This window comes from Saccopteryx leptura, chromosome 2 (genome assembly GCF_036850995.1).
Source record: "Saccopteryx leptura isolate mSacLep1 chromosome 2, mSacLep1_pri_phased_curated, whole genome shotgun sequence".
NCBI classification, from domain to species: Eukaryota; Metazoa; Chordata; class Mammalia; order Chiroptera; family Emballonuridae; genus Saccopteryx; species Saccopteryx leptura.
The window spans coordinates 336,765,356-336,789,486 of NC_089504.1; the positions used below are offsets into that span (position 1 = coordinate 336,765,356).

General features: G+C 52.3%; 1 protein-coding gene across 4 annotated transcripts in view; it reads right to left on the reverse strand.

Moving 5' to 3' along the window:
- Window positions 1-1,905: 1,905 nt before the first annotated feature.
- The window catches only part of KSR1 (kinase suppressor of ras 1), a 164,191-nt gene continuing 141,965 nt past the window's right edge, over window positions 1,906-24,131 (reverse strand). For 3 of the 4 annotated variants that reach the window (XM_066363752.1, XM_066363750.1, XM_066363749.1), the window contains 6 exons: window positions 21,928-22,024; window positions 19,115-19,248; window positions 18,321-18,452; window positions 17,002-17,137; window positions 11,615-11,748; window positions 1,906-4,942 (listed from right to left, as the gene is read on the reverse strand). In XM_066363752.1, coding sequence (XP_066219849.1) covers window positions 4,864-4,942; window positions 11,615-11,748; window positions 17,002-17,137; window positions 18,321-18,452; window positions 19,115-19,248; window positions 21,928-22,024 — 712 coding nt within the window. In that variant the 3' untranslated portion in view covers window positions 1,906-4,863. Of the gene's footprint in view, window positions 4,943-6,890; window positions 6,972-11,614; window positions 11,749-17,001; window positions 17,138-18,320; window positions 18,453-19,114; window positions 19,249-21,927; window positions 22,025-24,131 lie in introns of all 4 variants that reach the window. The other variant, XM_066363751.1, reaches the window with a different exon arrangement.

Here is a 24,131-nt window from a genome sequence, read left to right on the forward strand (position 1 = left end):
AGGGAAGGAGTGCGCTGGGCCTCAGACTGGGAGCCCTGGGTAGACTTCACCCTGCCCTCTGTGCTTTACCCTGTAGCCTCTCCCCACCACAACCCATGTACCCTAAGCTCTCCTCTGACCTCCTCACCCGACTCACACTTCTCTCCCCACTCCCTCCGCACTGCAGGAGAGCCACTGTGCACCACCCCTCCCTCCAGGTGGCGCTCACTGGTTATCTCCCCCTTCTGCTTGTGCTCACAGCAAAGCACACGAGGCAGGGTCTGAGCACCTCCCAGCCCAGTCTCCCAGGCTCCACCTCCTGGCAGTATCCTTCTTTCCACATCTCACCCGGATGCCGCCAAAGCACGACCCTCATCCGTAGGGTCACCTTCCCAAGAAGAACTCCATCAGTCACAAAGGCAGACGTTTGGGGAATTATCCTGAATGCTCATCTCTCCCTCGTATCCATTCAAAGCTGTTCGTTATCTCCCCTGCTTCTTGTTTAGCCCCACCCAAATCCATCCTATACAGCTAAAACATAATTTTTTTTTACTTTTTTAGAATTTATTTATTCATTTTTATTAGAGAGAGAGGGGAGAGAGAGAGAGGGAGAGATAGAGAGAGAACAGGGGGAGGAGCAGGAAGCATCAACTCCCATATGTGCCTTGACCAGGCAAGCCCAGGGTTTCAAACTGGCGACCTCAGCATTCCAGGTCAACGCTTTATCCACTGCGCCACCACAGGTCAGGCCTAAAACATAAATTTGATTAGGGTTCTCCCCTACTTAAAAATTTTCAATGGCTCCCCAGGGATGTCACATTAAAGCTTAAACTCAGTGGCTCAGCATCTATAGCATCTTCTGCAGATTCATTCTACAATAGCTGAGATACCCATTTATTTCCCAAGCCCACCATGTATTCACAGACCTCTAAGTCTCTGCATATGCCATTCATGCAGGGTAGAATGCCCTCCTTTTGCTCACATGCATGCAGCATATTACACACCTTCCAAGTCAGCTCCAAGGCCACCTCCTCCCTGAAGCCTGCCAGACAGGCTGAGGTACCCCTTCCTTGGGCCACTCACTGGTTCATGGCTGAAGGCAAGAGCACTACCTTTTTATCTGTGTTCCGGCACTTAGTCCCATTGTTTGAACATAGTAGGTGCTCAATAAATGTCTGATCTTAACTCCCCCAATTCCTGGTGAGATTCTGGAGTCTGGGTTCTGGACTGGCCACCTCCCAGCTATGTCACGTTAGGTGAATACCTTAACCTCTCCATGTCTCAGTTTCCTCAGCTGGAACACCACAACAGTTCCTGACCCATGTTGTTGTCAGGGTTAAGGAAAGGTGAGATGATCTATAGAAAGCATCTCCCTGGCTCAGAGTAGGGGTCCTACAAATATTTGTTCCTCATCTCCATCAGTTTTGCTTACCCCAATCTCCAAAGCACCTCTGTTGCTGTCAAGGAGAGGGTCCTAGGGATAAGATTTAGATACATGACCATTCCCCCCACCCTGGCCCCGCCTTCGCCAGGCTTCCACAAGGCAAAAGCGCCACCAGGCACGGAGACATTGACCACCAGCTGGCATGCTGGGGGCTGGATGACCTTCCTCTGTGCATCACAGGCCTTTGCTGCTGTTCCTTCTCCATCTCTCCAGCTGTTTGGAAACATCTGCCTTTGAGGTTCATGCATAACTTCTCTTTCCTCTGGAAGGCGCATCCAGAGGGGCTCCAAACACCCTGACCCCTCCATTCCCGTTTTCCCAAGCCAACCAACCATCTGAGCAGTCCCCCATACGCGTCTGACTGACCCAAGCAGACACCAGCCCCAGACACCTTGGTACAATTTTATTTGAACTCCAGATATCCAGGCGTGGCCTGGCTGAGTGTGTTCTTGCCAGTGGCAAAAAGTGATACAGCACATTCGTTAATACTAATCATTTTAATTTAAATTAATAGCCTTTCTGGAAGACAAATGCAGTTGATAGAAAATATAAAAACTTTTACTGTACAAATTTTACATCACATTCGAAAAAAGCAAGTGTGTGCCTTGTGGCCACAGGAGACGCTGGGCTTGCACACCCAGGTGACATCCTGGTCAACGCTGCAGAATCGCACAAGCTCCCTACTGGGCTTCACATTTATGTCTCCGCTGGTCCCCAAATCAACAGAATACAGGCTTACAGGGTGTGCCACTCCCCTCCAAGATCACAAGAAACACCACAAGGGGACGGGCTCCAGGGCCCTGCACACATCTTTGATTTGGTGACATGAGAGGCCAATTTTGCTACACACTGCTCACGACTAACAGGGAACTCGCTAGGATTCAAGACCTCAAGTTGGCTGTGACTCTGGTGGCTAAAGGCAGCAGGGACACAGACCCTAGGGTCCTGGCGGTGAGGCTGGGAACTGGCGGTGCCCCGGAGGGCTCCTCTCTGACCCCGGTGGGGACCTCTGCAGCTCCCAGAACTCTCACCAACCGGGCCCTCCCAGCTTCCCCATCCCCTTCACAGTTGGCCATGAGGGCTGAATTCACAGTATCTGCTGTCCTTCATGTGTTTCCTGGGCGGACAGGGAGAGCACACGGAAGGGTGAGCGTGTCTTCCTAACCTCGTTCACAGTCACTTAAATAGAGAGAGGGAGAAGGACACCACGTGGAGGGGGGGGGATTCCTCCGGTGTTATTCTTATGACAGGGAGTGCAGAGGTTTAAGCTGAGTGGGGGGCTGCCCAGGGCCTTAGAGAGGAAGGGGGTGTCCCCAGAACCTCAGCTACACTCTGGGGGGTTCCTGGTAGATCGTCAGTTCCTGAAGGGTGGGACTGCAACCGCTCCTGTCACCAGGCCCCCAGCACTTGTGCAAGACACAGAGGTGCTCAAAGAAAGCTTGAATTGACCCACGAGTATGGCACTCATGAGAAAAAACAGAACTCAAGACTTCCTGTGGGCTGAGGAGGCGCTGAGCCCGACTTGCTCAGTTGCTGTCCAACTCCTGGGCTCATCGGCACGACCACGGCCAGGAGGGGAAGGTTGAGGCTGGAGACACATGAACTTTGACCTCTGGTAAGGCATAGCCACATGTGTGGGGGGCGGCTATCTTAGCCAGAAGCAATGGTCACACACTGTGTGGCTCTGGGGGGGGGGTGACCATGTAGAGGGCTGACAGGGGAGGTCAAAGGCATGATGGGGAGAAACGGACAGTCCCACAGAGGACAGACCCACATGGAGTTGAGCCCCACTGATTTCCAGCTCCTCCAGCTTCCTCCCCACGCCCTAAATGGGAAAGGGGCAAGGCGCTCATGTCTGGAGCGTTGATGGGCAGCGGGAGCCCCGAGTACCTTGCGTGGACTACCTCTCAGCTTCTGGACAGTGGTCTGTTTCACATGACATTTTGGCTAGACTCCGGGCAGGGCTCTGAGGGTCGGGAGCTCTGCTAGATGAGACGGGTGGGGGGACCACGTGCCCCGCCCTGCGTCTTGGCTCAGAGCAGACACAGGTTCTGGGTCTGAATCCAGCCACACGGCCATCCTCCTCACCCTTGGTCATTTCTGGTTTTGGAGCCTAAAATGACATACGTCCAGTGAGAGGCTTCTTTCCCACTTGGAACTTTTTTTAGGCGACAGCTTCTAATGAAGACAGGCAGGATGCTCTCACATCACGGACTTCCCCAAATCTAGCCTTCCCTTCCAGTTCAAAGGGAGGCCTGACAAGCAGAGGGCCTGGCTAGGTCCTTGGGAAGGCTCGGAAGACTGGGGGGCAGGGGTGGGGGCTCGCTAGGTGGCTCTAAATGAAAGGGGGACACTGCCTCCCACCTTCGCTCTGAACATGGACAGCAGAGGAGCCTGGAGGAGCCAGGAGTGGGCTGAAGGGTTCACAGGACTGGAGGAGCAGGACCTTGGGGTTTCCAAGGGGCCGATCAGGGTACCCTGTGGCTGGGAGGGGCGGGGGCTCGGGGACCCACTACTGCTACTTCCTCCCCAACCTTCCTTGTTCTCACAGAGCCTTTGTGACATGCACAGCCTTAGCTCTGGGGTCCAATGTCAGTCAGGGGCTGGGATGTGTCTGAAAAGCATCCCACCTCCTTGGTGCCTCCCTGGGGCCTTCATGAAGGAAACATCTCTACCGACAGTGAAAGCCCTGGTTAGGAACCACTGGATCAGTGCAGATGTTATTTGGATTTTATCTGTTTCTATGTTTGCGGCTGGTATGGGCTGAATTGCAGGGGTCGGAGGTGGACCCCGGCTCTCTGGGAACCGAAGACCCTCATGATCCAGCTCGGTTCCTAGCCAGGGTTTCCTCTGCAAGAGGAGGAAGGGACAGTGCCCTTTTGTTAGCACAAGCGGAGACCCCTGCAGAGGGAGATTCCGTGCCTGCCGAGAGGGCTTAGGGCCAGGGCAGAGGGCAGGTCAACTCTTGTGGCCCCACCACCCCCGTCCTGTCCCGAGAGCATCTACAGTCCTGATGTTTTTCTTCCTCTGGGCCCAGTCTGGGCTCACTGCCTACATGGCTCTCCAGAGGGGCCAGTCACTTCCGCTGTCCTGGCCGACGGTGCCAGGGCACCCCACACAGCCCGTTTTTATTATTACCTATTGTAAAACATCAAGTTCACTCCACAGAAGCGTGCATGTAAACATTTGCTGCCTGTCAGGACAGGTTTGGTTGTTGGTGACGTCATTTTAAGAAACAGCAGGTGCGGCTCCATCTCTAGGACCAAAATGTCTTTTGTGAACAAACAGTCAGAATCGAGGACTCACGCTCCCGACCTGCGGCACTCAGGAGAGTGGCGGACGCTTCGAAGAGTGCTGCCTCTTGTTGTGGTGGTGGTTTGGATGTTTCAGAAACACATTTAAGAAAGAAAAGGATCGGTGAAAAAAAACTGCACAGTTGGCTACATCTTTGGATTACTGGACTCCAGGACGCCCAAGCCAAACCTTTCAAACCGGGGCACAACCTTGCTGCTGTTAATGCTGCAAAAAGGAACAAAAACAAGGGTTATGGCCCCAGTGGTCTCAATCAGAATCAGGATAACATAAGCTAAGAATCGGGCCAGCTCCAGAAGCACCGCAGAGGACCCAGCCCACCAAGGAGTGAGAATGATTACACGGCCAGCAGCCGCGTTACGGCAGAGCTGCTCCTGGTCCTACCCGGCTGGGGGACCCACACCTCAGCCACACTCTCCTCCTAGAGGGCAGGGGCGTGTCTGTCGCAGAGACCCGGCACCCAGCGTGCCCAGGGATTGCTGTGGGCTTGTCTGAACTGCCGTCTCACTTGCAGCCCAGGAAAGAGCCCAGGAAAGTTCTTGCTCGAAGTGGAATTGGGGGAGAACAGAAGCCTGGCCCCCAGTACCAAAGGTGACATCACATGCTCCTTCTAGAAGTGGTCCTCACACACTGGAGTACATCAGAACCATCTGGGAAGCAGGCTGAAATGCGGGTTGTCAGGGCCTGCTTCCAGAGGCCCGGATGCAGGTCTGGGGCCCCAGGAGCGTGCGCTTGGCCAGCAGTGGAGGCACTCTGTGTGTGCCTTGTCGGCCACACTCCTGATGAACGCCCTCTTGGTTTGGTGCTTTCCATCTGCACTGGGCAGATGTAAAAGGAGTGACGGGTGGAAAGCGACAGGGGTTTTGTATTCATTAGTGAAACTGTTTGAAAACAGCCCCCCCCCCCCAGCCCAGCTTTAGGATGACATTCCTGAGTGTGCTGCGGAGTACACAGTCTTTCCCAGCTGGTGTCTTTTATGGCAACAGAACTCATGGTGTCCACCACCGCCAGCCCACAGAGGGGACTGACCCTGGGCAGCTCTGAAATCATCCCACTCCTTGTTGGGAAGAGATCCCGATGGATTAACAGCCAAGCAAAACCCCTCCCCCTGTGCTCTGGACCCAGATACTGAAAGGCCAACATCCCGGTTGGAAACGTGCTGGTTGGCAGGGTGGTGGGGAGGGAGTAGATCTCACTGAGCTGTTAGTAGGGAGACAGGAGCACCCAAACGAAAAAAACACCACCACCCCGCAGAGGAAGGGCCAGAGAGAATGAAGTCGCATCTGGGGAGCCAGTTCTGGGGGGACTTGTTAGGGGGTCCTCCGTGAGATCAGTCATTTAGGCACACACAGGCCGCAGAGACGGAGGGGCCAGGTTTAAAATCAAACAAAGCAAAAGAAGTCTCCGGAGAGAAGACTGGAACAGCAGAGATGGCGTCCCCGGGGTTAGTGCCTGCATCTCAGTTTGCGTTTGAGCGGAAGTCTTGGTGCCGAGCAACGGTTAGGAGGAAGAAAGCCCCAGGCACATGCGAGGCAGCCAGGCCTATAACCTACGGGAGGAAAGAGAAGGGGAGAGCAGCGTAAGAACAGAGCTCCAGAGGGTGCGGGGGGGGGGGGGGGTGCAGCCGAAGCCCGGCCAGGTCAGGGGACCTTCTCTCCCTGCAGAGAGAGAAAGGAACGCCCCTGTTCCATTCCAGGCTGGGCAGCAGAATGAACGCAGAAGGGAGCCTAACACAAAGAACCTCCCCAGGATTTTATACAGAGGCTGGGCAGTGCGCCCACTGCCCCTTGGCCCTTGACTATCAAAATAGACTTCTTGGAGTTCACTATTTCCGCTCCCTGCATTCCATTCCCTTCTTTAAGCTCTGGCCAGAAGGCATCCGGGGACTCAGACAATGATGCCAGGTCTCTCCCACCCGGGACAAGCCATGCTCTGCCACAGTGTGCGGACAGAGGCCCTGACACACGCTGTGGGTCTTCTCCCGCCGCAGCGAGAGAAATACAATCCTGCAGAGCTCTCTTTGGTTCATCACTTTGGTTCATGAGGAAAAAACAAGCAAAGATGAGGTAGCTGGATGCAGACAGAACAGAAAGCAGGTTGTGCCAAGGGGTAACTGCAAACAGGCAGAAAGTGCAGGAAGTAACAGAAGACACACTATTCCTCCAGAACTGGACAGGAGTTCTTAAAGTCAGGGTGACCGTAACGTCCTTTCCCGTAGTATCGGCTTCGCCAGCGACTGGGAGCGCCCCGTGATCATTGTGCCAGGTGTGAGAACAGCGAAGTCCAGCAGGTGGTGGAGCCAGGCCCCCAGGTGGACAGGTGGAGGAGGAGCCACAGGAATCATGATGCAAGGAGAAGGGGAGATGACAGGACAGGCCATCACATCAGCCACCCCCCGAAAATAAAAAAAGACAACAAAACCGATGGAAAAGAAAAACAAAACGAGAATTAGAGGCTGAGTGTGCAGAAACAAAAGTTCTGAATAGGAAGCTTTGACACAGACTCATTCAGGTATGTTGGCATTCTTTTCTTTAAAAAATATATATATATTTTTTATTTTTCCAAAGTTAGAAGCGGGGGAGAGGCAGACAGACTCCCGCATGCGCCTGACCCGAATCCACCCGGCATGTCCACCAAGGGGCGATGCTCTGCCCATCTGGGGCGTCGCTCTGTTGCATCCAGAGCCAGTCTAGCGCCTGAGGCAGAGGCCATAGAGCCATCCTCAGTGCCCGGGCCATCTTTGCTCCAGTGGAGCCTTGGCTGTGGGAGGGGAAGAGAGAGATAGAGAGGAAGGAGAGGGCGAAGGGTGGGGAAGCAGATGAGCACTTCTCCTGTGTGCCCTGACTGGGAATCAAACCTGGGACATCCACACGCTGGGCCGATGCTCTACCACTACTCCAGCCAGCCAGGGTGGCATTCTTTTCTTTAAGAGGCAAAAACTAATTGTGCTGGGCCAGAAACAGCCCCCTTCTGAGACTCAGTTTCCATCTGTGAAATGAGAAGGGGGGCTCTCTATGGTCCTTAGGGAGTCTGGAGCCAGCTCCTGAGTGCAGTGGGCACCTAGCACAGCTTTACCTTTTGTGGATGAGAAAGCCAGGGCCCATTCTGTTTTTATTTTAAATGTTACCTTTTTTTTTTTAGAGACAGAGAGAGTCAGAGAGAGGGATAGATAGGGACAGACAGACAGGAACGGAGAGAGATGAGAAGCAGCAATCATCAGTTTTTCGTTGTGACACCTTAGTTGTTCATTGATTGCTTTCTCATATGTGCCTTGACCGCGGGCCTTCAGCAGACCGAGTAACCCCTTGCTGGAGCCAGCGACCTTGAATTCAAGCTGGTGGGCTTTTGCTCAAACCAGATGAGCCCGCGCTCAAGCTGGCGACCTCGGGGTCTCGAACCTCGGTCTTTCCGCATCCCAGTCTGACGCTCTATCCACTGTGCCACTGCCTGATCAAGCTAAATGTTACTTTAAATTTATTTATTTATTTATTAATTTTTAGAGAGAGGAGAGAGAGAGAGAATGAAAGAGAGAGAGAAGGAAGAGGCAGGAAGCATCAACTCATAGTAGTTGCTTCCTGTTTGTGTCTTGACCAGGCAAGCCCAGGATTTCAAACTAGCGACCTCAGCATTTTTATCCACTCTACCACCACAGGTCAGGCTTTTTTTTTTTTCTTTTCTTTTTTCTTTTTTTTTTAAGCAAGAGAGAGAGACAGAGAGAGGGACAGGTAGGGACAGACAGGAAAAGACAGCGATGAGAAGCATTAATTCTTCGTTGTGGCACCTCAGTTGTTCATTGACTGCTTTCTCATACGTGCCTTGACCAGGGGCCTCCAGCAGAGCCATGGGGTCATCTCTGTGTTCCCATGCTCAAGCCGGCGACCTCGTGTTTTCAAACCTCAGTCCTCTAGCGTCCCAGACCAACACTATCCACTGTGCCACTGCCTGGTCAGGCCCAGGGCCCATATTGTTTAATGAGATGCCTGAGGTCTGACAAGCCAGATCCTTGAACTTCTTGCAAGTTCAAGAGAACCCCAGGCTACTTGGTCTCTGCTGGGACAATTCCTGTTCAAAACCCACCTCCAACAACCCCTTCTAGTGACCCTTCCTTAAGTTCCCTGGGTGGACAGAGGGCCCCGTCCATATTCCCACAGAGGCTATGCTTTTTTTATAGCACTCAGCATGTAGTAATCTTTCCCTCACTCATTCACTCACCTATCAAATGTTTACTGAGCAACTACTATGTTCCTGGGACTGTGCTAGGAGCTAGGAATAGAGGTGACAAAACAGTCCAGCTGTGTAAACTTACAGTGTATGTGTGCTTGTCTTTATCCCCAGTTAGACTGTAAACTCCTCTCCGGCCACGGCCCACAGTGGCCTTCTGTCTCCCCAGGTACACAGCAGGTACTCTGCAATGGCTGAGTAAAAACCACACCACCACTAATAGCAGTATTCTATTACCTCTGATTTGTATTGGACTCTGACCCATCTTAAGAACAAAACAGTCAATCTAATATTGTATCATGAAATACGGTACTCCTTAGCCACAAACTGTCCTTCTTCTAGAATATCCCTGCAACTGGCCCAATTGGCAAAGTTTACCATATTTCTTTTGTTTTTAGAGAGAGAGAGAGAGAGAGAGAGGGAAAGAGAAAGAGACAGACAGACAGGGACAGAAGACGGGAAGGGAGAGAGATGAGAGGCATCAGTTCTTTGTTGTGGCACCTTAGTTGTTTATTGATTGCTTTCTCATATGACTCTCTATAGCCGAGCCAGTGACCCCTTGCTCAAGCCAGCGGCCATGGGGTCATGTCTATGATCCCACGTTCAAGCTGGCAACCTTGGGGTTTTGAACCTGGCTCCTCTGTGTCCCAGGCCGATGCTCTATCCACTGCACCACTGCCTGGTCAGGTAAGTTTACCATATTTCTCCGATTCCCCTACTTGTATCCTCTGGTTAGGCCACCCATTCTGGGACTCCTTCATCTGCAACTTGAAGCTGGTTTGGTTTGTTTTCAAAACTGGGGCTAGCAAACTATACATAAGCCAAATCTGACCTCAAAAAGGTTCTAACTGTTTCATTTATTTTTATTTTTTTATTTTTTTTATTTTTCTGAAGTTGGAAACAGGGAGGCAGTTAGACAGACTCCTGCATGTGCCCGACCGGGATCCACCTGGCATGCCCACCAGGGGGAGATGCTCTGCCCATCTGGGGCGTTGCTCTGTTGTAACCAGAGCCATTCTAGCGCCTGAGACAGAGGCCACAGAGCCATCCTCAGCGCCCGGGCCATCTTTGCTCCAATGGAGCCTTGGCTGCGGGAGGGGAAGAGAGAGACAGAGAGGAAGGAGAGGGGGAGGGGTGGAGAAGCAGATGGGCGCTTCTCCTGTGTGCCCTGGCCGGGAATCGAACCTAGGACTCCTGCACACCAGGCTGACGCTCTACCACTGAGCAAACCGGCCAGGGTAGGGTTCTAACTGTTTTAAAGAGCTGTTTAAAAAAAAAATCCCAAGCCAATAGCTAAGAGCATGTGACCAAGACCCACAGACATGTACTCTCCGGCCCTTTCTAGATTAAGAGGAGCGCTGCTGCACACACCCGGGGCAGCTCCAGGGCTGTGGGTGCCCGCAGGTGCCCACACAGGTGCACGGCAGCAGGTGCCTCGGGCCCCCCAGGGGGTGGGGCCCACAGGCTCTGCTCTCATCTGTCAAGAGCAGCTGCACTTTGTCTGTTTATACACAGATTTCAGTTTCAGAGAGTGCCATTTGCCTTAAAGTAAGTCTAAAACCACAGACCTTGTCCAGGGGTCCAGACACAGATGGCCCACAACATGTTCCCGTACCACCCACAAGCTCAGAATGATCTGACCTTTCTAAAGGGTGGGGGCGGGGAGGCAAATCAAAAGCAAATTTCATGACATGTAAGAATTCCATGAAATTCACGTTTCAGTGTCCACAGAGCTTGCCTGGAGCCCAGCCAGCCTGCTCCCACACAGAAGGGCAGAGCTGAGTGGTTGGGACGGAGACTGTATGTGGTGGGGCCACTGTGCCCAACTGCTGCTGGCGCGCCACCATCCCAGCGCCAGGAGCTGTAACTCCAACGTCCCTCTTAGCTCATGAAGCCTACCATATTTCCCATGTGGCCTTTCACAAGTGTGGGTGCCCCCCTATCTCGCCCAGCCCCCACTTTGAAAGCTCTGGAAATTGAGGCTTGCACCAAGGAAGGACTGCCCAGATCCTCACAAAGTGTTCGCGGCGGGGCAGAGGTCTGCGTTTGTGTCCGGGCAGAGCGGGGCAGAGGGACAAAGGGAAAAGGGAATGAGACAGAACTGAGAAGAGATGGAGAGGTTTCCACCGCCTGGGGGAAGCCAGCCCTGCCCCACGGGGTGCAAAGAGTGTGAGATTAAGCAGAAGCTGGGCTGAGCAGCTAGCACCAGAGTTCCACATAGACCCAGGCAGGTGGCTGATTTGGGGACTAGACAGCTGTCCTGGGTCTGCAATATTTTAAGCCGTGGCCACTCTGCAGATTTTGGTGATGCCCTGTATCCAAGCTGCTCCGATCTCCAATGGTCCCATCTGGCCCTGTCGCAGGCAGGATTTTCTCATCTGGGCCTGGCCTGGGCCCAGCGTCAGGACTGCTCTGGGAACAGTGACCTGGAAGTTGTCATAGTGGAGAATGAGAGACGTTCACCTGTCTACAGGCGTCTCCGGAATAAACGTAGTGCATGAGGTCCTGGTACCACCGGTGAGGGAAGAGTCGCTCTGGCTAACCTGCCGTGAGTCACCCCCACAATCCTGGGCAGAGAGGGCAGACGGTGCCCTCTGAGATCCTGGATGGAGCCACCAAGGCCTGGCGGGCCGGTCTGGCCACCGAAGGGGTACTTACTCAGCAGACTTCCAGAAGTGCCCGGGGTGTGAGAGCCGCCGGTTCAGCTTGGGCAGTTTCTCCAGCATGTCCATCAGCAGCGTGAAGCTGGGCCTCTCCTGCAGGTCAAAAGCCCAGCAGGCAGACAGGATCTCCTGCGAGCAGAGTCGGCATTAGCGGGTGTGAGAGCGGGCCGAGGGGAGGAAGGCCCCACTGGGGCCCTCTGCACTGGGGCCCTCTGCACTGGGTCCCTTCATGCTCTCGGTACCCCAGCTGGTGCTCCCCCGGACATCTGCTGCCATTGCTGGGGTCGGGCTGGGAAACAACTGCATTTCAGAAGAGCTCTCCTGCTTCCAGTTCAAAAGGAAGCGTATAAACCTCTCCCTCCTTTCTCCTCAGGCCACAGTAACCAACTGGGAAAACAAGTAACAGAAAAGACATCAGAAATGAAGTCACCAATTCTTCGAATGGAAAGTGGAAGGCAGGTGAAATGCAAGGTGCTCTAAATGTGTGCGGTGGGGTGGTGACACCTGGGAGCCACAGTGCTGCCAGAGCGGAGGCTGGCGGTGACAAGGACCAAAGACAGGGCAGCAGCTCAGAGCAGGCAGCGCAGCAGTCCCAAGGTCCCCAGAGTACAGCCCTCTTCACTTTGGCAATCTGCTTCCCGCCCTGGGGACCCACGTGTGTACACAGCACACCCCTGCAGGCTGTGGATCCAGGAGAACCACCTATTAGGAGACAGGCCCGCACACACGGGCAGGCAGAAGTGCCCACGTGACAGCAGAGCGTGCACAGCCACTTAGACTCGGCAACTCGGGTTTCTGTTCTTAAATGTGACCGGAGCCCATGGGGTTGCCCGTCAGGTTAAGAAAACAAGAGACCAAAGATAAATGGACCAAAACACCAACCGGAGGAAACGGTGCGTGTGTGCAGGTGAAGAAGCTGCTCTAGCCATAAAACAAGACCAGGGTGCCATGAGAAAAGATAGCAACACAGTGAAAAAGGGCTAGCAATTAATAATGTAACCTCCAGAACAAAACATCAGGAAGGACTAGAAAATAAAGTCAACAGAACTCCCCAGAATGTGGAGCCAGTTTTAGGTAAGAATGGGAAAAAGGAAGGAAGGTAAAAGACATGGAAAAGTCACTGGGAGGACCAAATTCTGTCTAATGGAAGCTTCCACAAAGAAGGCAGAAACAGTAGGGCAGGAAATGATGAAAGCCATAATAAAAGAACAAGTCTCAGAAACTTGAGGGAAATAGGAATCTTCGGCTGCCTAGGTCAATAAAGGGACCTCACTGAGAAAAGAAAAAAAAGTGACAGGTGACCTTTGGACAAAGCCGTTTGAATTGCCTGAATCCAGTTATACATGGATTTTGGTTTTCAGTTGACCACAGTTCAATTGACACATGCAGTTCAAGGCCACATCATTCAAGGATCAGCCCCGTGGGTGGCAATCTGTGCATGCAGAGGACTGACCGTTCAGGGGTCAGCTTTCACAAGCCCATTCTCAGGCACATTTTTATGCAATTTTACTAACAAGGATAAAGGGAAGATTCTAGGAGTTTTCAGAGAGAATAATACAGGGCATTTACAAAAGGGTTGAGAATTAGACGATACCAGATCTCTCTACAACACTCAGGATACTTAGTACACAGCAGAGAAAAATCTTTATGTTCTGAGGGAAAATTCTTGTGAACTTAGAATTCTCTTTCTGGTGTGAGGACAAAATAAGGACCCTTTCAGGAATGCGAGGATTTCAAAATTATCTCCTCTGCATCCACTGGGAGGTAGTTTCTTTAGGTTTCTCTCATTTTCCTAGAGTGCAAGTAAAGAAATGGGAAGACACAAGATACAAAGAAATTCTGCAACTGACCCAGGAATGAATGAAAAGGAACAGGATGACGGCACTACAGCAGGCCCCAAATCCCACTGATTCAAAGGATAAGAAATCTCTGGAAAGAATGAAAGAGGTTCCGTTCAATATACACACAACCTAGGAGCTGCAAGACCCCGGAAATACAGCAAAGGTATCGTTTCTTCTCTTTAACAAGAAAGAAAAGAAAGGTAATTAAAAACTACAGGAAAAAGCTAAAATTACATTAAAAAACCACAGTCCAAATGTAAAGCCAACAAAATTGTGGTAAGCCTTTGAGTAACTGATGGAAGGGAAGAGAGGGATCCACAAAGAAGAAAATGCAATCCCAGTGAACCACCTCATCAGCAGCTAATGGCAATTACAATCTACTATAATATTACACCCACTGCTTCTCTTGCTCTTAGCCTTAAGCCATAGACACAGTATGGGAGATTCAATCATGGCCACCCAAAATCAATCGATATGATAAAAACACACAGGGAAAGCTGATGGCAGCTGAGCACAGGAAGGAGCAGAGGGACGGGAATGAAGAGCTGATGGAACAAGAATTGGTCTTTTGGAGAGTGACCTGGGTAAGGAACTGATGGTTTTCATGAAGAACCTTCTAACCTTTTTTTTTTTTTTGTATTTTTCCAAAGCCAGAAACGGGGAGGCAGTCAGACAGACTCCCACATGCGCCCAACCGGGATCCACCCGGCACGCCCACCAGGGTGCGATGCTCTGCCCATCCGGGGTGTTGCTCTGTTGCGACCAGAGCCATTCTAGTGCCTGGGGCAGAGGCCATGGAGCCATCCTCAGCGCCTGGGCCACCTTTGCTCCAATGGAGCCCCTGCTGCGGGAGGGGAAGAGAGAGACAGAGAGGAAGGAGAGGGGGAGGGGTGGAGAAGCAGATGGGCGCCTCTCCTGTGTGCCCTGGCCGGGAATCGAACCCGGGACTCCTGCACGCCAGGCCGACGCTCTACCACTGAGCCAACCGGCCAGGGCCCCCTTTTGATGTCCTCCTGTCCACACTAACTCACTGTGGCTGCCTCTGTACACAAAGCAGTACCCAGAATCCAACTTACAGCTGTGTGACTAGAGGGACCGAGAAAGGTGCCCCTTAGAGGGTACTCCCTGCTTTTGATTATGATTCAAAATAAATTTTTATTGCCATTAGTTAACACCCACTTCACCCTGCAACAGCAATGTGTTAAAAAAGAGAAAAGACATGACCGGAAAGACAATTCTAGTGAGCCAGAAGCCAGCTGCTGGAACATTTTCTCTTTGTCCCCACTGTCCTATCTCTGCCCCTAATTCATTATCAAAAGGCTTCAAAAGACCCAGGACCCTACCCTGTAAGAAATCCTTTCAATTAGTTTAGAACACTGGAATATATTAGAATTACTTGTGCTTTATTTAAAAATGATGAATAGCCCTGGCCGATTGGCTCAGCGGTAGAGCATCGGCCTGGCGTGCGGGGGACCCGGGTTCGATTCCCGGCCAGGGCACATAGGAGAAGCGCCCATTTGCTCCTCCACCTCCCTCCCCTCCTTCCTCTCTGTCTCTCTCTTCCCCTCCGGCAGCCAAGGCTCCATTGGAGCAAAGATGGCCCGGGCGCTGGGGATGGCTCCTTGGCCTCTGCCCCAGGAGCTAGAGTGGCTCTGGTCGCAACAGAGTGACGCCCCGGAGGGGCAGAGCATCACCCCCTGGTGGGCAGAGCGTTGCCCCTGGTGGGCGTGCCGGGTGGATCCCGGTTGGGCGCATACGGGAGTCTGTCTGACTGTCTCTCCCCGTTTCCAGCTTCAGAAAAGAAAAAGAAAAAAAAAAGTGATGAATAACCAAGGTCAATAAAATTGTTATCTGTGACGGAGGCCCTGACTACATGTATTTTTAAAAAAGCTCCTGGATGACTCTGACTCGTGGCCAGCGCTGAGCAGGACTCCCTCGCAGCCTCTGTGGCTCTGTGCTCCGGGGTTCCCCAGGTGCCCCGGTCCTTGAAGACAGCACTTACTGCTCTCTACGCCAAGACTAAGTGTCAGAGAGATAGCTGACATTGTTGCCAGGAGGGCAACTTACTAAGAATATTCTTTTCTTTCAGACAAAGTAAACATACTCATGTACTCTGGTTTAAAAAGGGGTCCTTTATAACTTGATTGCAAAAGGTAATATTGGAAATAACCTAAATGCCCAACAATGGAGAAGCCATTACATTATGACGTAGCCATAAGACAGAAAGGCAGACAGGCTTTAAAACAAGGTCCAGTCAATGACTTGGGATAATGAGCATAATAAAATGCCACGTGGAAAAAGTCACAATTATAAAAATCAGCTATATGTAATGACCGTGACTTTGTTAAAGAATATATCTAAAAAAAAAGTTATTTTAAAATGACTCAAATGCAATAGCTACTTCAGCTGCTGAGTTGCCAAACCAGCAGGAGCCCAACTCCCCCACTTTAAGCCCATCACTACCTTCCTAAGGTACCCAAGACCGCACTATGGTGAGGATGGCTCTAGCCCATGAAGCCAAGAAGCAGGAACCCAAGAGCGCTGGGGAGGCGCTCAGCACCCGCCCCTTGGCCCCAGGCCCCAGATGAAACGGAATCAGTTGGCCAAAGACGAGCCTGGTGTTGGCTCCGGACTAGGCTTCTTGGGGGTGCCTACCTGTACAAATATTCTGCGCTTCAGCCAGGTGACACGTACTATTACAGAATAAAATACCCCAAATATACTGTCATAAATGAGTCTTTCAGAAATGCCCAAGCTGCTGGCTACCAGTCAGAGGAGGAAAATATTAAGATTTGTTAAGATCGAGGTGGAAGATGAATCAACTGCTCTGCCTGTCCCAGAGTTTGCAGGAGGCGACCCTGCCGATGGGCACGACTTCAACAAGAAAGTCTCAACCTGGACAAGCACCAGGCATTTCCCTTCAGACCCTCCCATTGTTATGCTGCCCAGATACCTGCTGGAGTCACTCATCATTTATTTTTAGGTGGGGATGGGGGACAGACAGTTAGGAAAGGAGAGAGATAAGAAAAGGCGTCAGCTCATAGTAGTGGCACCTTAGTTATTCATTGATTACTTTCTCATATGTGCCTTGACCAGGAAGCTGCAGCCAAGCCAGTGACCCCTTGCTGAAACCAGTGACCCTGGGCTCAAGCCAGCGACCATAGGGTCATGTCTATGATCCCACACTCAAGCCAGCGACCCTGTGCTCAAGCTGGATGAGCCTGCGCTCAAGCCAGCGACCTTGGGGTTGCAAACCTGGGTTCTCAGCGTCCCAGGCTGATGCTCTGTCCACTGCGCCACTGCTGGTCAGGTTAGTCTATTTTTTTTTTAAGATTTTTTTGTTTTGTTTTAAAGACAGAGGTTAACCGTGGGGTAGTCAAGGACAGAGGCCTGTTAGGCAGCAGCAAAGGGGCCGGTCTGGCACACACCTGCTGCCTCCAGGTCCCACTTCTCAGGTGTGAGAGTGAAGCGCAGCCGTGGCACAGGCCCATACCCTGCCCTCTCACCCTTCTTCCCTTTCCTAGAACAGGTGGCTACTCACAGTGACTTCCTTCCCCAGACTGATGGAGGCCAGGACACGCTTCATTCCCTCTCCACTTCCAATCTGCCAGATCAAGGCTTCTGCAGCTTGGTTCTTAAAGGGCCAGTCTCTTGCTTGCAGCTCATACCAGACGGTCCTGTGGAGACCATCCAGGCAACATGAGCTCCTGGGCTGCCCAGCACAGCTCACGCCCGGGGCCCCTGCTGCCACCATGCCAGGAGCCCAGCCAGAGGCCCCAGGATCCCTCTCCAGCCCTCCTCTCCTGTCAGGCTTCCGGGAATGCCATGACCAGGTCCTGGAGGCTCCTGCCAGGTACTAGCGGATCTGTGGCCCGAGTTCCCATTGTGCTGGAAAGTCTGGGGCAGCACAGGCTCTGAACAGAGATCCTGGTATAACTGTCAACCTCAGGGGGGCTGATGCCGACATCCAAGGTTGTCTGAGGAGCTAAAGTGCCAAGCCTAGAGCCTGGCACAACAGATGCTCCGGAAATGATATGGTCACGGGGGGAAGAGACCACCGCAGGAAGGAGACCCGAGAGATTGCAGGGTGAGACCTCACCCAGCCTCTCTGAGTCCCCTAGCCTTTCCCGACTTATAGGGACAGAAACCTTCTCGTAGACCCACACCGTCTAACGTGGGGCCGCTGAGCAGCTGCACTGTGGAGAGGGGACGGAGTGCACTGCAGGTGTTTGAAAACTTTGCAGGGCACAGTCTCTCCTTACATTTTAATTTGATTACACGTTGAAATGATATATTGGATATATTGACTTAAATAAAATGTATTACTAAAACTGATTTTAATGCGGCTAAGAGAAAACTTTATATATCTGACATACATTATACAGGGTGAGGCAAAGGGAGGTTTACAGTTGTTTGTATGGAAAATAATACAACAATTAATAAATAATAATACAAGAATAATCTCTGTGTTTCATGTTCTTACAACTGTATGCCTACTTCTGCCCTGCCCCGTGTCCTCTCTTTTTCTTTAGGTCAGCTTCTGGGGCACGAGAGGCTGGCTGGCGGACGACCTGGGTCGCCCAGAGGGACACTTCTTAGTGTCTATGCATTCTCACTCACGGGGCAATGGGTGAGACCAGAAATCTCCTAACTTAGTCCTTATGAAACAACCCAATGGGGAAGGTGCCTTTATTATCCCATTTTACAGGCCGGGAAAGGAAAGGTCAGTAATGTGGTCACTCACCCAACAAGCAGCAGAGCCAGGGCTCAAAGCACACCTGCCCCGCCCCCCACGGCCAGCAGGGCCCTCTCCTTTGGCCACACTTGGCCTCAGAGCCCCAGGAGGAGGGCCTTTCTCACCCAAACGCATAGACATCGGCAGCTTTGGAGAAGGGCAGCTGATCCTCGTCCTTCCCGGGAGTCATCTCCCGAACGATCTCAGGAGCCAAGTAGCACAGCCAGTCGTGGGACAGCTTCAACTGGTTCTCACGCCTGGAGGCCGAGGAGCCAGGGCAGGGACACAGGGCCTTTCAGTAGTCAGCAAAGAGGCCTGCCTGGCGCACACCTGCCCCAGGGCCAGCGCACCACCCACCCACGGCCCAGAGAACCCGCACGCTCACTGCGGGTCCCAAAGGCACCGGTGCTTTTGGGGAACGTTACAGAAGGGTGATGACCAGGGTCTAGGAAAGCAGAGAGCTGCACTCGAAGATGCCTGATTCTCTGGGAGAATGGAGTATGTCTCTATGTAGTAATCAGATCTGCCTGCACATCTCACGACCTGGCCTGGGGCTGGCCCTCCAGCCAGGCTGCCACTCGGCCTCCTGGGGACCCCCAGATGCTTGGAGAAGAGCCTTTCTTTCTACCCTTACTCCTTCAAGATTTGGGGAAATAAAACCTGATGCCCTTCCTCATACTGGGGATTTGAACCCTGGTCCTCTGCCCAAGTTAGTAAATACGAGTGAGAGGACCCAGCCTGCACGGGGCCTGAGAATCAAGTCTATGAGGGACCTACATGTCACCCCAGTCTGACTTCCCTCAGGGAGGGCTGTTCCCAGCAACAAGCAGCAAGAGTCCCCAGACCTCAGCGGGACGTGGGCCCACCCAGCACTGCCCTCTTCCTCCCTGCTCCGTCCAGATGCCCAGGGCCAACTCACCGCCCCTCACGGACCACACCCGACATCCCGAACAGCCCAAAGTCGGTGATGACCACTTTGCCATTGTCATAGAAGACATTCTTGGATTTGAGATCTTTGTGCACGATGCCCTTGGCATGCAGGTATCCCATGCCCTGGAAAACAGCGAGCTTCACATCAGAGGAGGGAAGATAAGATGAGCGACGATGACTTAGTGTCCACCTGGGCCAGGCACTGAGCTGGATGCCTTACCCAACCCCCTCATGTAATCTTCACGATCTTATGCGGTGTACCTGTCTTCATTTTATAGAGGAGGAAACCAGGCCCAGAGAGGGTTCACCGGCTCCAGGCCACACAGCTGCAATCTGGTCACGGGCTAGTCCATGCTCTTCCCATACGTCTGTGCTGTCCAGCATCCAACTCAGACTTAGATAACGTGGGACGTGAGGAGAGGGGGGTGAGCAGAAAGCTGGGGTGTCAGGAAGCATAGACAGCGTGACGATACCGTCTACATGAGGTCATTAAAAGACCTGTGTGATCTGGGGTCTCTAGCAGACTTTAACCAGCCGGCCTCTACCGTCAGGCTGGGCAAGGGCTCAGGCAGGGGAACAGAGAGGAATTCCCACCAAAGGAGTCCCGAGTTTGGGAGGTCCCAATAGCTGTGCTGTCCTAGGAGTCCTGGACCAAGGGCTGAAATCCAGGGTCCAAGTTCCTTCCCAGTGCGGGCTCTAATTTGCTGTGTGGCCTGGATGCTCATCTTCTCTGAGCCTCAGTTTCCTCATCTGTCAAGTGAAAGGGCAGAGGTGGGTGATTTCTAGCCAACGCTCTATTTGGACTGAACACTGACTGGCCAGGCATATGGTTCATCAGTGACCTGACAGCCATGATCTCATTCAAGGTCAAATCTGTCTTCTAAGGCCAAACGCAGGACGCCCATGTACCCTGATGCCCTTGGGAACAGGAATGAGACGTTGTTACTGCCATGCCCATCCCTGCCAGCTCAGAAACAGGCAAATATAAACCTAATTCCCAGTCTCCCACTCAAGGGAGCACCATACATACAGAATCTCTCTGGCTGCAGAGTTCCTTGGGGTCAAGGGTAGAAAGGTAAATAAGCTCTGTTTAGGAAGTAGAATGAGTGTGAGGCAGAACCAGACAGAACTCAGCTGAGGCCAGAGCTCGGTCACGTGGGTCTGGAGAACGTTGAGAATTTACACAAGGCAGATGCTCTTCTGAGAGACAGAAGGGCACAGGGTTTACTGTGACCACTTCCTTCAGGCCTGCTGAGAGCTGTCATCGTGCCACAGAAGCAGGGAGGTCCTAGAAAGAGTGACCTGCTCCTCCCTACATTGTCCTGAATGCAAAACAATCCTTCTTAAAATATCTGCCGCTTCCCAAACCAAGGCAAGTGCACACACCTTTCTCAGTGGCCTGAGAGCCAACGACCCCACCCTGTACTGAACAGGGACCAGCTATGTGACAGACAAGGCATTGTACCTCTCTGAGCCTTGTTTATAAAACAGGTGCCACCAACCCAAAAGGCCAGTTTAAGAGACAAGATATACAGCGCCTGCGTCTTGGGACACGAACTCTTCTCCTTCCCATAGTTTCAGTGTTTCCCCTGAAATTCCACTAAAAACCCTCTAACCGAGGTCAGGGCCCCTGGAATCGTATTTAGAGCCTCAAGATACCAGAGACGAGTACAAAAGGAAGTGGCTTAGAAGGTCCCAGCAGAAGGTGAAAGGGCAGGGGACAGTTTTCAGCAGGATGAACATCAAAACAGCCAGCACAGGCGGCTCCCAGCTCTGCAGCTACAAAACTTTTGAGCAACTCTTCTGCCCTGGAACCTTCCAGAAGACTCAATGTTCTGACAATATGGAGCAATAACAGTTTGGGAAAAACAGAAGGGGAGCCGGGCCCAGCAAGCCTGGGGACAACGTGGAGGGGGTGTGGCATTCTGCAGCTCTCTTCCCACTGCTCTGCAGTGAGACTTAGAGAAGAAGGCCCAAACGGGATATTCTGGTTTGAGGGCTTCAAAAATTTAACCCATTAGCTCAGCCACATGAAAACTGTCACGTGGAAATCTTGGCTTTGTCCCCTAGAAGTCACTGTGACTTTGATTTTTTTCCTTTTAAAGTCACACCCAAGAGAGGGAGAGGAAGGAAAGGGGGCAGAGTGAAGGCAGAAGAGAAATGGGACCTAAATGTGGGTGGCACGGCTGAGAAAGCGTCTCGGCAGAAACAAGGAAAGAATAACCCTAGACTGCAGGTTCTCGTTTTCATCGGAACGTGCTACTAAATAAAGCAGCAATAAGCTTTTCTTTCATTCTCATTTAACTAGTTAAAAGGATGAAAGAAAGAAAAAAAGGCTGCTCGGGTTGAGCTGGAGGGCCTACCCTCATGAAACCTGGATTTGGCAACTTCCAGAGTGTGTGCTTCCCCCAGCACCCGCCACAATGCCAACAGGCTCTCACCCAGAGCTGCTCCGGTGCCCGGGCTCTCTCTGTAGATGGCCCCGTGGGATCCTCGTACCAATCCACTGGGGGAGGTTTTACTCGTATCCCCTTTTTTATAGGGGAGGAAGCCAAGGCTCAGAGAAGCTAAAGGACCTGCCCGAAGTCACACAGCGGGTGTGAACAGGATTCGAACTCAGGCCATCTGTCTTTCAAAGCCTGCTGCGCTCTTCCTCTACCGATTCAAATCCATCACAGCTAACCTAGCTTCCAGCTCATGGCTCCACGTGGGCAAGAAACAGATGGAGGGGACGAGACGGGGCCCCACCCTCGAGGCCTCCACCACCACCCGACACAGGCAGACCCAGCGAACGCCCTCTACCTTGATGATCTCCTGAGCGATCTGCCTGGTCTTGTTGATGTCCAGTGGCGTCTTGGGGTCCCTCACAAATGAGTGTAACGTCCGCCCCTTGCAGAAGCTGTCGAGAGTGGTGGGGTCAGGCAGAGGTCGGGGCCGAAGCAGCCTGGCCCCAGCCCTTGTGGAGCCCGGGAGCAGCCGTGGGGAGACCTGTGTCCGCCCACCTCTGGGGGGCTCTCTCCAACCCCTGGACTGTGGGTGCCAGAATCCTTGTTATTAACCTAACTGGTGGCCCATTCCTTCTGGGGCGTGGCCTGGACACAAACATTCACACGCACCCCACTCCTGAGGCCCAGGACCTGTCCACCCTCGAACAGAAAACGCAGTTCACTCAGGCTCCTAGTGCTCCACAGCAGTCCACCCTCGGGGGTTCAAGGCAGGAACGTGCCCACTCAGACTCAGACCGGGAGGAATCTGGCCTGTTAGGGTTATAACCGGGCAATGCTGGGGCTCTGGGCTCACTGTAATTATTTTCAGGATCATTCCCATTGTTTTCTCTCTCTCTCTCTCTCTCTCTGTCTCTCTCTATCTCTCTCTCCTTCAGGGACAGAAAGAAAGGGAGAGAGATGAGAAGCATCCACTTGTTGTGGCACCTTAGTTGTTCACTGATTGCTTCTCATACGTGCCTTGACCAGGGGGGCTCAAACAGAACCAGCGACCCCTTGCTCAAGCCAGTGACCTTGGACTCAAGCCAGCGACCATGGGGTCATGTCTATGATCCCACGCTAAAGCCACTGACCCTGTGCTCAAGCTGGTGAGCCTGCACTCAAGCAGATGACCTCAGGGTTTTGAACCTGGGTCCACAGAGTCCCTGCTGATGCTCTTTCCGCTGCACCACTGCCTGGGCAGGCTGGTTTCTATTGTTTTCTGACCGCAGAGATATCATCACAATATAAAGAAGCGTGGGAGATGGGGAAAGGGGTGGAGGCGGCTGCCAGGGGTGTCAGAGTGATTACTGGATAAGGGCCTGCATGTTAGGGTCTCCATCTACACTGACCCGACAACCTGAGGTGAGGAAGGACCCAGAAAGAACATGTGGCTCATTCTACTGTTCCAGGGAGAAGGTGACTTAAGCTACCTGAGGAAGTGGCTAGATTTTAGGAAAAGTCTCCAAGAGATAAGATTCCGGGAGCCTCAGGAACCCTGAGAACCGGATGAGGGGTCTGGAATATTGGCTGATAGTTTCTTATCTCTGGCCTCGTACCTTCCGACTATTCTAAAACATGTTAAACTTTTGCTAACAAATGCTTTGCTATGTTATTATATGTATTCCCTTTAAGCAGACTCAGATCTTTTATGATCCCATGGTTATCGGCTTTAGTCCAAGGTCACTGGCTTGAGCAAGGGGTCACTGGCTCAGCTGGAGCCCCCAGTCAAGGCACATATGAGAAGCAGTCAATGAACAACTAAGGTGCCACAACAAAGAATTGATGCTTCTTATCTCTCTTCCTTCCTGCCTGTCTGTTCCTTTCTCACATTATCTAAGAAAGAAAGGAAGAAAGGAAGGAAGGAAGGGAGGGAGTGAGGGAGGGAGGGAGGAAAGAAAGGAAGAGAGAAATACAAATTGCTGTTATATAAACAGTCACAGGAATATAATATACGGATGGCATAGGAAATATAGTCAATATCTTGGTTTGTTTTTTTGGTTTGTTTTTTTTTCATTTTTCCGAAGCTGGAAACGGGGAGGCAGTCAGACAGACTCCCGCATGCGCCCGACCGGGATCCACCCGGCATGCCCACCAGGGGGCGATGCTCTGCCCATCTGGGGCGTCGCTCTGTTGCATCCAGAGCCACTCTAGCGCCTGAGGCAGAGGCCACAGAGCCATCCTCAGCACCCGGGCCAACTTTGCTCCAGTGGAGCCTTGGCTGCGGGAGGGGAAGAGAGAGACAGAGAGGAAGGAGAGGGGGAGGGGTGGAGAAGCAGACGGGCGCTTCTCCTGTGTGCCCTGGCCGGGAATCGAACCCGGGACTCCTGCACACCAGGCCGACGCTCTACCGCTGAGCCAACCGGCCAGGGCCTATAGTCAATATCTTAATAACTATGTACAGTGCCAGATGGGTACTAGACTTAATCACAACCACTTTGTAAGGTGTATAAATGTCGAATCACTATCTTATACACCTTAAACTAGTATGGTATTGTAAATCAACTATAAGAGGAAAAACAA